Source organism: Vitis vinifera, chromosome 10 (assembly GCF_030704535.1).
Source record: "Vitis vinifera cultivar Pinot Noir 40024 chromosome 10, ASM3070453v1".
In the NCBI taxonomy this organism is placed as follows: Eukaryota; Viridiplantae; Streptophyta; class Magnoliopsida; order Vitales; family Vitaceae; genus Vitis; species Vitis vinifera.
The window spans coordinates 9,080,952-9,095,765 of NC_081814.1; the positions used below are offsets into that span (position 1 = coordinate 9,080,952).

Here is a 14,814-nt window from a genome sequence, read left to right on the forward strand (position 1 = left end):
TGACTTCACTATCCCAAGTTTAAGAGATGGATAAGAGAACAAGTGGGGCCACTTTTATCTTTATCTCCTTCCCCATGACACTTGGTCTTATTTATTTATTTTTTTAATTTTTTAATTTCTTTGATTTTGATTGGATCATCATAGGATTTGGTTGACTTGAGGAAAAAATTGGATTCTTTTTATTAATTTAAGTGGCTGTTAGAGTTTTAATTTATTTGGGCTTAGAGATTTTTTTCTGGAAGGAGAAGATTCAATTGAGGCTTTTACGTTGAAATATAATTTTAAAAGATATGAAGTTTGTGTAATTTAGTAAAATTTTAGACAGGTTGTGTAATTTTTAAAAAAATGAATATGATTAATGGAGGGGTAATATGCGAATGAAATTAGATGCATTCGGGTGTAAAATGGAAATTGAGAAAAAAGGAGGACCTGGTTGTAATCACACCGCGTTAAAATGATATTCACCGGGATTTTAGGGAGTTAAAAGTAACTTTGTAATCAAGAAATAGAAAAGCCCTAGTCCTTGTTTTACTACTGTCCACTCTAAAACCTCGCCCCCTCCGATATCCCTCGCGGTAGTACAGTGCCGTTCTCCGTGTCGAAGCTCTTTCTCTTTCGAAGCCCAGAAGATTCTCTTTCCGCGGTTCGCTCTTTCTTCTGCGCTGTGATTCCAGGTCTTCGATCGGTGCTTTTCGCGGGTTCTGTACACTTTTGGTGAGTTATCTTCCCAATTCTAAACCCTAATTTCTTTTTTAATTTCGCTTTCTGTTTTAGTTTGTGAGGTTTCTAGTTATGTTATGGAGAAAAGAGGATCGATCTTCGATTTTCAGTTTTTGGGAGCCAATAAAAATCGTAAGCCTAATGCTCAGTGGGGTACCATCGGAGTTTACGAGTTTCCGGGTTTCTCTATTTTGAAAAACCGATGAATCCCTTTTTTTTTTTAATTTTTTTTTAAAAGTAGGAATCCGTCTTACTGCTTCGTTAGAAATTCTGTGTGGCTTGATGATCTGCGTTTCAATAGATTGCTGTTTCGTATAATATTTTTTTGAGGTCCTCTTGTAATATGAATTCAAGGTTTTTGATCGCAGATTTGCGATGTTGATTGGGTTTTGTTGATTCTTGTTCGAATCCTAAATCCTAGTTTTCTGTTTGTTTCCTTTATTTTTTGTTTTGGTTTCTGATGATTGGGTTTTTGTGTGCGGATAAAATTCATTTTGATTTGTTCCGAGAAAAGGTCTCCTATTTCAGTGTTTAGACCCATTGATTTTTTTTTTTCTTCATTAAGCTAGACCATCATTTTCTTAAAAATGAAATAAACACAATTTTTCTTCAGCGAAGACCTTGTGGCTTATAGTTCAACCAAGATTGGCACCAGAAGGGTATGGTGCTTGCACCTTTTCGTATGTGTATGCGACTTAGATCATGTACGGCATAAACACTTGCGCCTCGGGTTTTTAAAATATGATCATGCTGTTTTTGGTATATTTACTTAGGTCTTGTTTTTATAGTTTTTCTTTTTTGGCCTGTTGAGTTTGCATCCATAGTAGAGCTTCTTCCAGGAAAAAAAAAACAGATGCTTTTAGATTAGAATGCAAACAAACTCAATCTAGTGCTTCTCTGCCACGTGGACAAAACCTGTGTGTTTCGGTATTAAAGTAGGTAAAAGCAACAGGCTATAGCTGCATGTTTGGACATTTTTTAAAAAGGAAAAGTGCAGACATGACTGCAATTTGGGACATAAAACTAACAAAATTTGCATCCATGGCATGCGGTTTTGTCTCTTCAAAAATGGTCAAAAATCAGTCTGCATTTAAAAAAAATTTATTTAGAAGGTTTTCCTTTCCCATTTCTTCTTTTTTTTTTTGAGTAAGAGTAAAGTTTAAGATTCTGTTTATTAATTTTCTTGTCACTTTTTTTTTTTTTTTTATTAAATTGTGAGAACTATTTTTAGGGTGTACAATGTTTTTCCTTAGTTTTTCCTTTAAAATTTGTAAACCAGTTTTTCTTGAAATTAATATCACAGTATATAATTTTAAATTAAGAAATTTGTGAAAAGTTATATTGGTTACCCATAACATATTGAGGAGACATTTTTTATTTTTTTAAAATAGATAGATAAAGATATATTAATTGTATATTGTTTAGATTTTATATTATTCATATAAATCTCACCCCTAGTTCCCCACTTCCTATAGCTTTCTACTTACCTAAAAATTGAACTTAAAATTTTAAAAATTCAAAATAATGTTTTTGAGTTAAAAGTAATAGCATACAAAATTAATAATATATGAGAATTTATGAAAGAAAAGTAGTTGGTGATCTCTAGGTTTTTTCTTTTCTTTTCTTAACTTTTTTCTATAAATGCTTTAAATTTTAGTAAGTATTGTCTTTTATATAACTTTGTTCTTCTCAATTCACAAAAAGCTTTTTTTTGACCTATAAAAAAAAAGAATTTATGAAAGAAAGTAAAAGAAAAATGATCTAAAATATGAAAAATTTCCCCTAAAAAAAGCTTTTTTTTTTTGATAAGTAAATAAGAGTTGCATTAAAAAAAAGAAAGTATACACGTATACGAAGAAAAAAAGGACAAAAAGGCATGAAAACACAAAAACCCGTTACCGCACCCTATCGTGAGCTTACCCAATCCACAAAGTCTAACAATGATAAAGATCTGCCCTACAATTTAGCCCAACCCCAAAATATATACAAAAAAGAATTTTTAATTGTTTGATCCATGCCTTCAAAGTTGTCAAAAGCCCTCCTATTTCTCTCCCGCCATAAAGCCCAAAAACATACACAACAGAGCAGCTTTCTAAGCCTTCTTCATTTTTTTACCCACAAAGGACTCGTGCCAACTCAGAAGGACCTCTCTAACCGAACAACTCAACACCCACTGAATGCCAAAATGTGCAAAGATCAATTGCCACAACAAACAAGCTTTTGAACAATGGATGAAAATATGGTCACTAGTTTCTTCTTCTTCCTTATACAAGTAACATCTATTAGGAATCCTCCAAACCCTCCTTTTGAGTTGATCTAGAGTCAAAATCTTGGCCCAAGTTGCTTCCCAAGCAAAAAAGCTAATTCTCAGGGGCACCCAAGAATTCCAAACAATATCGTGGGGGAACAGTTCCACTCTCCTATCGGCTAAGGAGTAGTAGAGGGACTTAACAGAGAAAACATCATCCTTCATAGGCTACCATACCATGGCATCATCGGTCTCCACAAACAAGGGGTGTGCTGACAATCTCCCTAAGAAGGCTACCAAAAAAAAACAGAAGCTTTTTATGAATTGAGAAGAATGAAGTTATATAGAAGACAATACTTGTTAAAATTTAAAGCATTTATAGAACAAAACTAAAAAAGAAAAGAGAAGAAAAAACCTAGAGATCGCCAACAAGGGCATTGACTTGAGAAAAAAAAGCTCCAGCCTTGTTTTCAAGTTGGATATAAAAAAAATATATGATCATTTAAATTGAAAGTTCCTCCTCTTTGTCATCTAAACGATGAGTTTTGATCATGCATTGAGAAAGAAGATATATTTTAGCATATCCATTGTGAGATTGTCATTGTTAATGACATCCCATGGATATTTTTTAGAGTTGTAAAACATGTGATAGGGTGATACACTATCCCCTTTGTGCTTATAATGGAGGCTCTCAGTTGCCTCATTATTAAAGCAGGGCAAGGTGGTTTCATTAGAGGTTTTGTTGTGAAGGGTAGAGAAGAGAGATAATGAATATATCCTGTTTACTGTTTATAGATAACATGCTTATTTTCTATGAGGATGATGTGGATGTGTTTAGATATTGGGAGGGGTTGTTATCTATTTCAAATTTGTGTTAGGCTTAAAGATAAACTAACAAAAATGAGATGGTCCCTGTGGGAGAGGTGGTAGGGTGGACAATTTACTTTGCTATTTAGATGCAAGTTTGGAGTCTTCCCACCTCATATCTTTGCTTGCCTCTAAGACCAGTTCGGGATTTCTGTGTTGTGTGGGACTTGGTAGAGGAGAGATGATTGGCCTCCGAGAAGAAGCAATATCTATCTAAGTGAGAAGAAGGGAGGTTAACAATATTAAAGGGCACTTTATGAAGTCTTCTAGTTTACTTCGTGTCCCTTTTTCAATTCCCAGAAGATTAAGGATTAGATTGAAAAAAATTCAGAGAGATTTATTGTGGGGTCACCACTTAGAAGAAAAGGAAATGCTTCTAGTAAGTTGGGGAATTGTTTGCAAGGATAGGAAGTATGGTGGATTGGGAAGCAAGAAGTTGAAGGCCTTAAATTGAGCTACCATAAGCAAATTATTATGAAGGTTTGCACATGAGCATGATAGTTCTTAGAGGAAGTTCATCCATGCCATGTATGGAGAAACGGATGGGGTTGGGAGCGCTCTCTAGGTGAGAGGGTCTTTCGGTGTAAGTTTATGATAAATCAGTAGAAGAGAATTAGATATTTTAGAATCAAAACAACTATTCAAGTTAGATGTGGTATGAGAACTAAATTCTTTAATTCTGGTAGGACAGGTGGGTGGATGAGAGTTTGTAGTTTAGTCTTTGCCAAAGATGCTGCAAAAGCAGATTTGTGGGAAGGGGAAGGGAATTGAGACCATAGTTCTGTGTGGTTCAGAGGACACTTTTAGGATTGGGACATGGATGTGGTGGTTCAATTTTTCTAGCTCATACATTTAGTGAGTGTAAGGAGAGGGGGTGGATAGCTTACATTGAAAAGAAGATATGAAAGGCAACTTGTGTTAGAAGTCCTACTGTAGTTCTTTATATGGTGAGAGTAAGAAATTGTTCTCAACCATGGATATTTGAAGGTTCATGCTCCTCTAAGAACTTTTTTAAATGGGAAGTAGTCTGGGGGGAAGATTCTTATAATAGATATCCTCGTGAGAAGAGGGTGGATGATGGTAAATATAGGTGTAGCATTTGTAAAGATAGTGAAAGTACATCGTTGAGATAGCTTACATTGAAAAGAAGATATGAAAGGCAACTTGTGTTAGAAGTCCTACTATAGTTCTTTATGTGGTGAGAGTAAAAAATTGTTCTCAACCATGGATATTTGAAGGCTTCATGCTCCTCTAAGAACTTTTTTAAATGGGAAGCTGTCGGGGGGATTCTTATAATAGATATTCTCGTGAGAAGAGGGTGGATGATGGTAAATATAGATGTAGCATTTGTAAAGATAGTGAAAGTACAACAATCACATTGTAATCAATTGCAATAGGACAAAAAAGTTGTAGAATTTTATTTAGCAATTTTTGGGTTGCAGTGGGTGTTTGTGGACTCATTGAAAAACCTTCTTTTAGGGTGGAAGGTCAAGGGGATGGAGAAAAGGCAAAGGAAGATCTGGGGCATGTCTCCCCTATGCTTATTTTGGTGGTGCATGTGGAAAGAGTGTAATCGAAGGATCTTCAATGACGAAGAACTGGTATAACAGAGTTTTAAGGAGACCCTTTTGACAATCATTGTTGAAGTGGTCTGGGATTTGATAAGGATTGAGATCTTCACAAAGTTGGATTTTTTAGATGGCCTTAATTGTGAAATAGATGGATCATTTTTTGTGGGCTTTCTTGTTTCGTTCCTTTATTACCTTTATTTTTGGTTCCTTTTGTATACCCCTAGTGTACATTGGGTGTGCCTCTTTTTGTTAGGTGCTGATCTTTTCATATGTTGTCCATTTGCCTATCAAAAGAAAAAATAGAAAACCAAGGTCATGAAACTATCACTTAGAAAGTACAGAGAAATAATGGCTTATTTGTTAGGATCACTCTTTCTCTCATGCTCAAATTTCTTCAATTTAGATTTTTCAAATTTAATTTGAAGAAAAAGACGGAACACATATGTGAAACTGAAGAAAAGGAAAAACTCTAAAACGTATTCCATTATTGCATTTTTAGGCTTTTTTCAAGAGGGAAAAAAAGCATAGATCAAGGTTTTTTATTTTGGGCTTTTTTAAATAGATAAAAAATGTACTCCATGGCTGTGATTTTGCCCTGTTGAAAAGGAAAAGCAAAGGAAAACAAAAAGCATCAATCCATCCATGTGGACATCCACATGGTTGAAATGTACTAGATCGAGCATATTTTTGGTTTTTAATCTATATACAATTTTATTTTTTGGCAAGAAGCTATAGCATCAGTGAAAACTCTTGTTTCTCTTTGTATTTTTCTTCCCTTCACCTAGATTAGAGTTCCTGTGGACGTGTCCTAACCTTGTGTCCTAATACCTGACTAAAAAGTTATAAACTGCACAAATATTATGCATGCTGCAAGTAACAAATAATGAATTCATATGCCTGAGCTCCACCATCAATGTAATATTAAGGAAAAAATAAAAACCACCCTTGAGGCCTGCTTCAAGTGGTCAAGGGTGGGTGGGCTTTTTTTTTTTTTTTTTTTTGATTGGTAAATTGAACAAATATATTAAAAGCACTTGGAAAAGATGCACAAAGTACACACAAAGTATACAAATAACACATAAGGCAAGTAAAAGAGAAGAGAAACATCAAACCATAACCAAATACAAAAACATCACCCTAAAGGCCTAAAAAGACAAAGACCTAAGAGAGGCCTTTCAAGCTTGCAACCCAAATCCACAAACTACAATCTTATCGAGCCCTTGGGTAAAAACAAACTTCATCTACCCACTATTGCCGATTCTACTCTCCCTCCCCACTTCTTGAAATGACTACCTTATGTTCCCATAGGAATTACAAAACAAGCCCACATCTCCAAAACCCTTACCTTAAGACCTAGTGATACAATTCCAATTCGTCTCCTCTTCTCTATCCATCCTTTTTTCGAGGAGAGCCGAACACCCAACCTCTAAACCAAACAATTGCAAACCGAAAATCTCAAACTTCATGATCACTCACCAAACATAACCCACCCACTGTTTCAAATCCTCTCTTTTCTGTTTGATTTACTATAATTAATCAAGCACTCCAATTTTCGAAGCTCCCTGTCAAAGCAGGACATAGAGGAAGGCCTCCTCTTTATACTTAATGTCACTACTCTACGATCCTTTTTGGCTTTCAACTTTCTCAGTAGGGACACAATTTCCCTCTCATACCCTTCCATTAGAAATCCTAAAAACTTGCAAAAGAAGGCGAATTTCTTGAAAGACAGATCGGAGCCCTTCAGCTCTTGCAAAGGCAATAACTTATTGGCAAGACCTTCTACTTCAAAAAAAAGGGTGTCATCTGCAGATGACACTCTCTCCTCTGGGCTTAGGGAGGAGTGAACCAACAAAGATAGAGCAGCCTCATTGTAAACCATCTTTTGATCATCAAGATTTGCTAAAGATGACACTAGCTCTCGATCCATAGAGTCTAGAGTTTTCGGCTTGCGCATTGTTGAGACAGACTCCCCTCTCCCAATGGGGACAAAAGAATACCTATGAAATAATAATAATGATAATAATAATAATAATAATAATAATGAAAAGCCAAAAACCATGGAGGTAGGCATTAATAGATTCTGTTGTCTCCAAGGTGAAACAGAATTCAAGACCTCAAACCTCAATATCTCAAAGGAACTCGTTACAAGGTCGATGAAGAGCACTTATTAACATGACAATCATTTTATTGTTCTGTTCAATCTGTCCTCCCAAACACCTCAAGCATGTATTTGTAATCTATCCACTTTCTACTAATAAGTTTGTCAATTATAAGGATTTTGTCATGCCACCCCAACTTTGGACGGCTTCTAGAAGCCAGCCACGACTTCTAGACTGGCTCTTTGAGATCCCTCCTCCTATGTGTGCTTGAAGAATACAATAGAACAACTGGCTTTTACTTTTATTTAATTTTTACGCTTGAATATTTAAAGTACATTTTCTATAGAATTTTGTTTTATTCTTTTGATAGACACACGGAGGATGTATTAAACAGCACATAACAGCCTAGAAAAAATGGGGCACACCCTATGTACAAGATGGGCCAACAATGAAAGAAAAGAGAAAAGTATATGACACCTAGACAAAAAGCCTGTGTCATAACTGCTATCTATAGTTTAGACTGTCCAAAAAGTTCAACACTGTATAATTTTTCAATCCTAACAGGCTCTAGACCCACTCCCAAAGGGATTGAATAAGGTTCTCCTTTAATTTTTTATTTTGGAGCCTTCCCTCATGTCCTGCAATTTTCTAGTTCAAATTATAATGTGATTTGCTGATTCTTCACTTACCATACACAGAGTGTACCTATTTACTTTAAAAAATACTCTCCTCGTAGGCAGATCAATTGTTAGTATCTTTCCTGAAACTGCCTTCCAAGCAAGAATCAGGGGGTTCTCAATGGAGTGCAGGTACCACGAATTTCCTTGGTAGAGAACAGCTCTAAATTCTCTGCTATTAATGAGTTATATAACAGCGTTTAACTTAGAAACTCCCCTTCTTGTCCTCCCTTCAGAGTAAATTGCCCTTCCCTCCTGCTTGTGGACTATAACATGATTTTTTTTTTTTTTTTGATACATAAAGCAATTGTATTAAAAGCGCCGAAAGAGCACCTAAAGTATACATGATGTATACAAGGCCAAAAAAGACAACAACATGATTGAGATTCATGAATTTATCCACCTTTCTCATCTCCTAATCCTGAAAAAGCCTTCCTATAGTTTTAAAATTTGTTATCTTAATACATAAAACAATATGAATCAAGGTCTTATACCTATCTAGTCATAATTATGTCAACCTGATATGATAACTGAACGGGCTATAAAAGGGGTTGATAACTGAACGGGTTATAAAAGGGGTTGAGTGACAATCAAGTCAACATGACATGACAATTAAACAGGGTGAAACCCTAACTCAAACATGACCTGTTTAATTGACAGGGTAACTGTTTTTTTTTTTTTTTTTTTGTTTTGATAGGCTATATCCAGGGTAAGTGGATCGATCTGACTATGACACAAACAGAATTAAACTTCGTCCCAGCCCACTAATTTTGTGTTTATTTTGAGTCATTTTCATGGGTCTACTAAGAATCATCACCTCTACTTGGTTCTCTTGAGAAGAGAAGGGAAGAGGAAAGAATATTTGGGACCTTACTGCTATTTGAGAATGGAACAGCTGTTTGACTCCAATTTTCTTTCTCCTATTCTAGAAATTAAAAAGGGTGTTAAGCAATGAAAAGGTTAAAACTGTGTTCTATTTTCATTAGGGAAGTTGCCCAAAATTTTCTCCCCTACTAGCTTATTATTTTTTCAGGACTACACTAATACTGCATCAGTGTCTTTTTTATTGTGCTAATGTGATACAATTATTGTGCAGTGAGCCTCTGCTTTGTTTTGCTCTTGACGCATGCTGGTTTTCTTTTGCTCTTCCCTGTTGTTGATTTCCTTTTGGGTGGGAGGCTGAGCAGTTACTGCTTTGGTTGTTGTCATTGCATATAAAGAGTTTTAACAGTTTTGTCGAATGAGCATCCATCTGAGCATCTAGACAGTCCTCCTCTTCGATTCTTGCAGCTCCTCACTATGGATGCTATTGGAAAGATATTACCGAATCGGAAGTTGAAGATCAAATTTGCAGCTAAAAAAGTTGAAGCTGAACCTGTGACACTATCATGTGAGTTTGGGAATGATATTTCACTCACTGATGAATCTGTTCATGGTACTATGTCACTAAAAATGATAATTTTCAGATGAATAAACTATATAATTCTGTGGCTCATTCTTCAGATGATCTAAAAATAATTTGGCTACTGACAAGTCAGAAGCAAAATCTTCTATTGCAGGCACAAAGAAGCGTGGCACACCGGGCATTACAGATGTTCCAAAGGCGAAGAGGCAGAAGATGGATCGTAGTACGACACTGCAGTGTACTTCCATTCTGAAAAAACTGATGACTCATCCAGCTGGTTGGGTTTTCAATCAACCAGTGGATCCCGTGGCATTGAATATCCCAGACTACTTTTCTATTATATCTAAACCAATGGATTTGGGAACAATAAAGTCCAAACTGGAGAAAAATATGTACCTTGCTACTGAAGAATTTGCAGCTGATGTCAGGCTAACTTTTGCCAATGCCATGCTATATAATCCTCCTTCTAATAATGTTCATCAGATGGCAAAGAAACTAAATGACCTTTTTAATACAAGATGGAAAACTGTGGACACAAACTGGTCTGAAAGCTCAAAGGTTGATCCAGGGAAAATATTAAGTGGAGGTAGAGGAAAAACAATCAATAGTTCAAGGCAGAAATGTAGCACAACACCTTCCTTGCATGCCAATTCAATGTCATTTGAGGACAAGCAAAAGCTGAGAAAAGAGCTCATGGAAGTGTCAAGGGGAAAGATGCCACCCTACTTGGGTGGTTTTCTTCGAAGACATGGCATGACCTGCCAAAATATAGAAACAATGGAGGTGAACATTGATAAATTTGATGAAGAAACTTTATTGGAGCTGAGAAGAGTGATGAAGATCTCATGCGATGCAAGAACTGAAAAGGTAAGTAAATTTCACAATTTTGGAATCACGTGTTTGTGTAAACTGAAACCAAGATAATAACTTGCCAAACTATTGAACCAATTAAAGCTTTTTAATCCTAGCAAAGATTATATGATGGTTTTATGTGTGGTTGAGTTTTGTTTTTTTTTTCTTTACTAAATTGAATCTTTTCTTATTTTCTATTATTTGATCAATGAGTACTTTATTCTTGTTACATAGGTAGAGTGCACTAAAACAGCAGAAAATTGCAGAACCAAATCATCTGGGAAAGACCTAGACAAAGGTATGAATTGGCAAATTACAGTTTCTGCTTTAAGGCTCTTTACAGGAGCTAATTGGCAATGTGTCTTATAGGCACTGATAGAAACAATGCTCATGCTTGTGGTTCTGGGAATACCAAGTTGCCATTGAGCCTTCAGAATGATTCAAACAATGGATCCTCAAGTGGTTAGTTATTTTGCTCTTTTGCTGCTCTTTATTCTTGATTTTCACTAGTTGTTGCCTCAAGTATGTTTTGCTTTTGTTCAGATCTATCTACAGAGAGATCATTCGTTAAAGATTATCGTGCATGTTCAAGTGATGCTTCTGAACCGGTATAAAATGATCGTGCTTTATCTTATATCTTGATCTTTGTAGAGATTATTGACTAATTGTACTTGGTCTGTGTGCTGTGCAAAATTTAACTGAAACTTTTACTGAATATTTGAAATTTAGAATTGTCAGGTGAAAAACACAATATCACGGATTAGCAAATCAGATCCAGATTCTGATGGTGAGGATGTTTTCCCTTTGATATTCCACTAGTTATTACTTCATAATATGAGGTACTGATGTGGAAATGATCTGAAGGTGCAGTAAGTGCAGTGGATGATGAAAACATCTGTACTAGTTCTCACCCTATGACTCCTACTACAGCAGCTGCTCCCGGTGAAGGTCAGTTTGCCTACTCTTGATGTCCGATTTATGTATTACTTTTCTTGTTGAATTAAATTTCAATTTCAGCCATCAAACTTCTTTACCAAACAAACTTGTGGCATATCTTGCTCTGTTTAATGTTTTGTGTATGTTTATTTCATTCAGGATGGATAACTCCAATTTTTGATGTCCAACTATCACCGAAGAAAGCTCTCCGTGCGGCAATGCTAAAAAGCCGTTTTGCAGACACTATCTTGAAAGCACAACAGAAGACACTTCTTGACCATGTAATGCCTTTAACCTTCTCTCTCTGTGTGTGTGTGTGTGTTGTGGGGGGGGGGGGGGGGGTGCGGATAACTTGGTTGTTTTCATTTAGCAAGTGAGAAATTGTTAATTGATTTAATATGAAATGTTGCTGATGCATGCTGTTGACTGATTGTTCAGGGTAATAAAGCTGATCGAGTGAAAATGCAACAGAAAAAGGAAAGACTAGAAAAGAAACAGCTTGAAGGTGCTTTAATCAACTTCATGCTTGTCTATGGTCAAATAATTTCTCGCTTTATTGTACATACATTAGTGTGCGTGGACTATTAAGAGTAAGATTTATCACAAAATTGCAATTTTCATCTATATTTTCCTGTTTTTATGAAGTGCATGAATTTTTTTTAGATTTCTGGCAATTATGTCTTTACCTTGAGAGGAGTTAGTGGCTTTGTACCCTGTATGCTTTGTGGCTTTTCGCCTCTGTTTTAATACAATTATGATTTACTTATCAAAAAAAAAAAAAAGAAAAAACTGTAATTGTGACAAAATTTTAATCAACTTCATGCTTGTCAATGGTCAAATAATTTCTTGCTTTATTATACATACATTGGTGTGCGTGACTATTAAGCGTAAGATTCATCACAAAATTGCAATTTTTATCTATATTTTCCTGTTTTTATGAAGTGCTTGAATTTTTTTTAGATTTCTGGCAATTAAGTCTTGCCTTGAAACAAAACTGTAGTTGTGACAATTTTCTAGAAAGTGCAAAAACCTATAGTAAGCTTTAGCCAAAGTTTGGCTTGATTTACACTAGTAGCCATTGCCAAATAGTTTAAACTTTTGTTGCCACCCTTTTTAACCATGAAAAAAAAAAAAATAAAGTTTAAACTTTTGGGTTAAATTGGTGACTTAATGTGGTAATTGGGCCTCTCTCTCCAGGAATTCATGAGTTTGAAGCCTATTGCTTGTTTATTTTCTCTGGATTGAGGTGGGGTGTTAGGGCTTTCGCTTAACAATCTTTGATTTTTTTTTTGGCCTTTTTGTTTTTTTTTTGTAAGTAGATTCTTTTTTTTGGCTTTTAGATCTGTACTAAATTGATGAAGTAGAAATTAGAACCTTTTCAAGTATGATATGATTGATTAAGGTGAGCCCACTTTTGTTTTGTGCTTTTCTATTAAATTTCAATTGCCTATCAAAAATAAAATCGCAATTGCCTATAAAATGAAAAGTTTGATATGAGTGGGGTGTTAGGGCCTTCGCTCAAGTCGATTGGGTGTATATAAATGGGAGTGGGGAAGAAGACTTGTTGCAAATGAGTGTAGGCTTCATTTAAAAGAACGCTCGAGTCAATTGGGGTTAGGGCATGGGATGCCACTTTACAGGAAATATGATGAATTTTGTAGGCTTCCTTTTATGTATATGCAAGACTTAGGTGCACAAGTAGTGTACAAGAAACCTTGAAATAAAAAAGGGAATAAAGAAAGGAAAAAAAACCAAAGCCTGAAAAAGCCTTGCCCAATCTTTCAATCTCTCAATAAAATCTAAAAAAGGTCTAAAAATAAAAATAAAATCTAGAAACGGTCTTCTCATACTCTCCTTACCATTTGCCGTCTTTCTCCTCAAACTTCCCTGTTTCAATAATCTTCCTCCACGATGCTTGTGGTTAACTGCAAGTCTCTATAACCCCACATCTTTAGGTAGGCATTATTTGTAACATGCCTTCTAATACCCAGATTTCCCCATTATATGAACACACAGACTACCCTTCTAACTGTTATATCCTGTGGACAGCTTCAAATTCAGAGAGGACATCAAAATCTGGGTTCATTTGGATGATATTTTCTCAATATTGTAATCAAATTGGAAGTCCTGCATATTGCTATCACATTGTTCTCAATTGATAATCTTATCAATTGGAGGTGTGCATATTTAACTATAACAATAACAATGTGCCCTATTGTTAGGGGACTTGTAATTGTTGTACAGATCATCAAGTTCTGTAGGCTTATCCTCTTTTGCGTGCATGTCATCTTCTCTGTTTTCTTTTTATATATATATTTATTTTTAAAAAATTGATAATTAATGCTTTTGCTTTTTCCTGTACAGAGAAAGGTAGACTTGAAGCTCAAGTCAGAGCTGCTGAAGCTGCCTCACGAATGAAGGCAGAGACTGAATCCAAACTGCAGCGGGAAAAAGAAAGGGAAGCTGCACGAGTTGCATTGCAGAAGGTTGTTTTATCGTTCATTGCTTTCATATTTTTGTTTTCATAAAAAAGCCTTAAAAGCTCTCATTTACACAATGCTGTGGGATGTCTCTCCTCAGATGGCAAGGACTGTTGAGTTCGAGAATAATGTGCAGATTGTAAAAGAGCTTGAGAAGCTCAGTGGTTGTGTCCTCACTTACCAGTATTATCGTCAGAGAGACTCCAAAGTGCAATTGAGGGCTTTCAACTTTGGAAATCCGTTAGAGCGATTGGGTTTGTATATAAAGGATGACTTCTTCGTTGATGAAGATGAAAAGATAATTTTGAATGAAGATGGGGAGGAGGGAGAGATTCTTTATTAGTACTGAAACCCAAACTGTCTTTTTTCCAGCTCAATTTGTTTATATATTTTGTAATTGGAGAGGGAAAGAAGACAATGGTGTTATAAATGAGTGTTATTTTTAAAGAACATTCTACTGAATTTACTAATTTTGATCATCTAGGTGTTTACCTTGACTTGTAAAGGAATTGTAAATGAATATTCTTTATAGCGTTATAGTGAAATATGCTAGTACTCACCCGTCCTGCCTGATACAGATCTAATAAATACTTTTTCTTGTTCCTTTTTCCTTTTTTGGGTAATATAAGAATGATTTTTACTTTTGTTTTATTTTCCTTTTTGAATCTCTCCTCACAAGTGCTTGTAAGACTTAATTTTTGAACTCCATAAAAAGATGAATGGTACAGGGCTGGCGAGTCCAATTGAGCCCATATCATATATATTTAGTTAAAATATGTCAAGGTCTTAAATCCAATGAATCCAACTAATATTAAATTGGATTAGTTTGATTTAATAATCAAATCAGTTCTAATACAACCTAAATTCACCATACCCATCTCTAATATGGTTTAAATAAGTTAATTGAACATTAATTTTCTCAATTCCTACAGGTTCAAAACAAGTGAATAAATGCCATC

General features: G+C 35.3%; 1 protein-coding gene across 17 annotated transcripts; it reads left to right on the forward strand.

The window, feature by feature from the left end:
- The first annotated feature begins 512 nt into the window (after window positions 1–512).
- Window positions 513–14,465, forward strand: LOC100264084 (transcription factor GTE9). 17 transcript variants are annotated; one of them, XM_059740070.1, is made up of 12 exons: window positions 513–714; window positions 9,279–9,572; window positions 9,742–10,454; window positions 10,674–10,737; window positions 10,809–10,901; window positions 10,983–11,047; window positions 11,178–11,226; window positions 11,304–11,387; window positions 11,535–11,656; window positions 11,814–11,880; window positions 13,740–13,861; window positions 13,956–14,465. In XM_059740070.1, the coding sequence occupies exons 2-12, from the start codon at window positions 9,482–9,484 to the stop codon at window positions 14,196–14,198; spliced, it is 1,713 nt and encodes a 570-aa protein (XP_059596053.1). In that variant the 5' UTR covers window positions 513–714; window positions 9,279–9,481; the 3' UTR covers window positions 14,199–14,465. The 17 variants fall into 17 exon arrangements, with proteins under 17 accessions (XP_059596053.1, XP_010655605.1, XP_010655608.1 ...); XM_010657303.3 differs by having other exon boundaries at window positions 516–714; window positions 9,279–9,617; window positions 9,721–10,454; window positions 11,169–11,226; XM_010657306.3 differs by having other exon boundaries at window positions 516–714; window positions 9,279–9,617; window positions 9,721–10,454; window positions 11,169–11,226; window positions 11,310–11,387.
- Window positions 14,466–14,814: the final 349 nt, after the last annotated feature.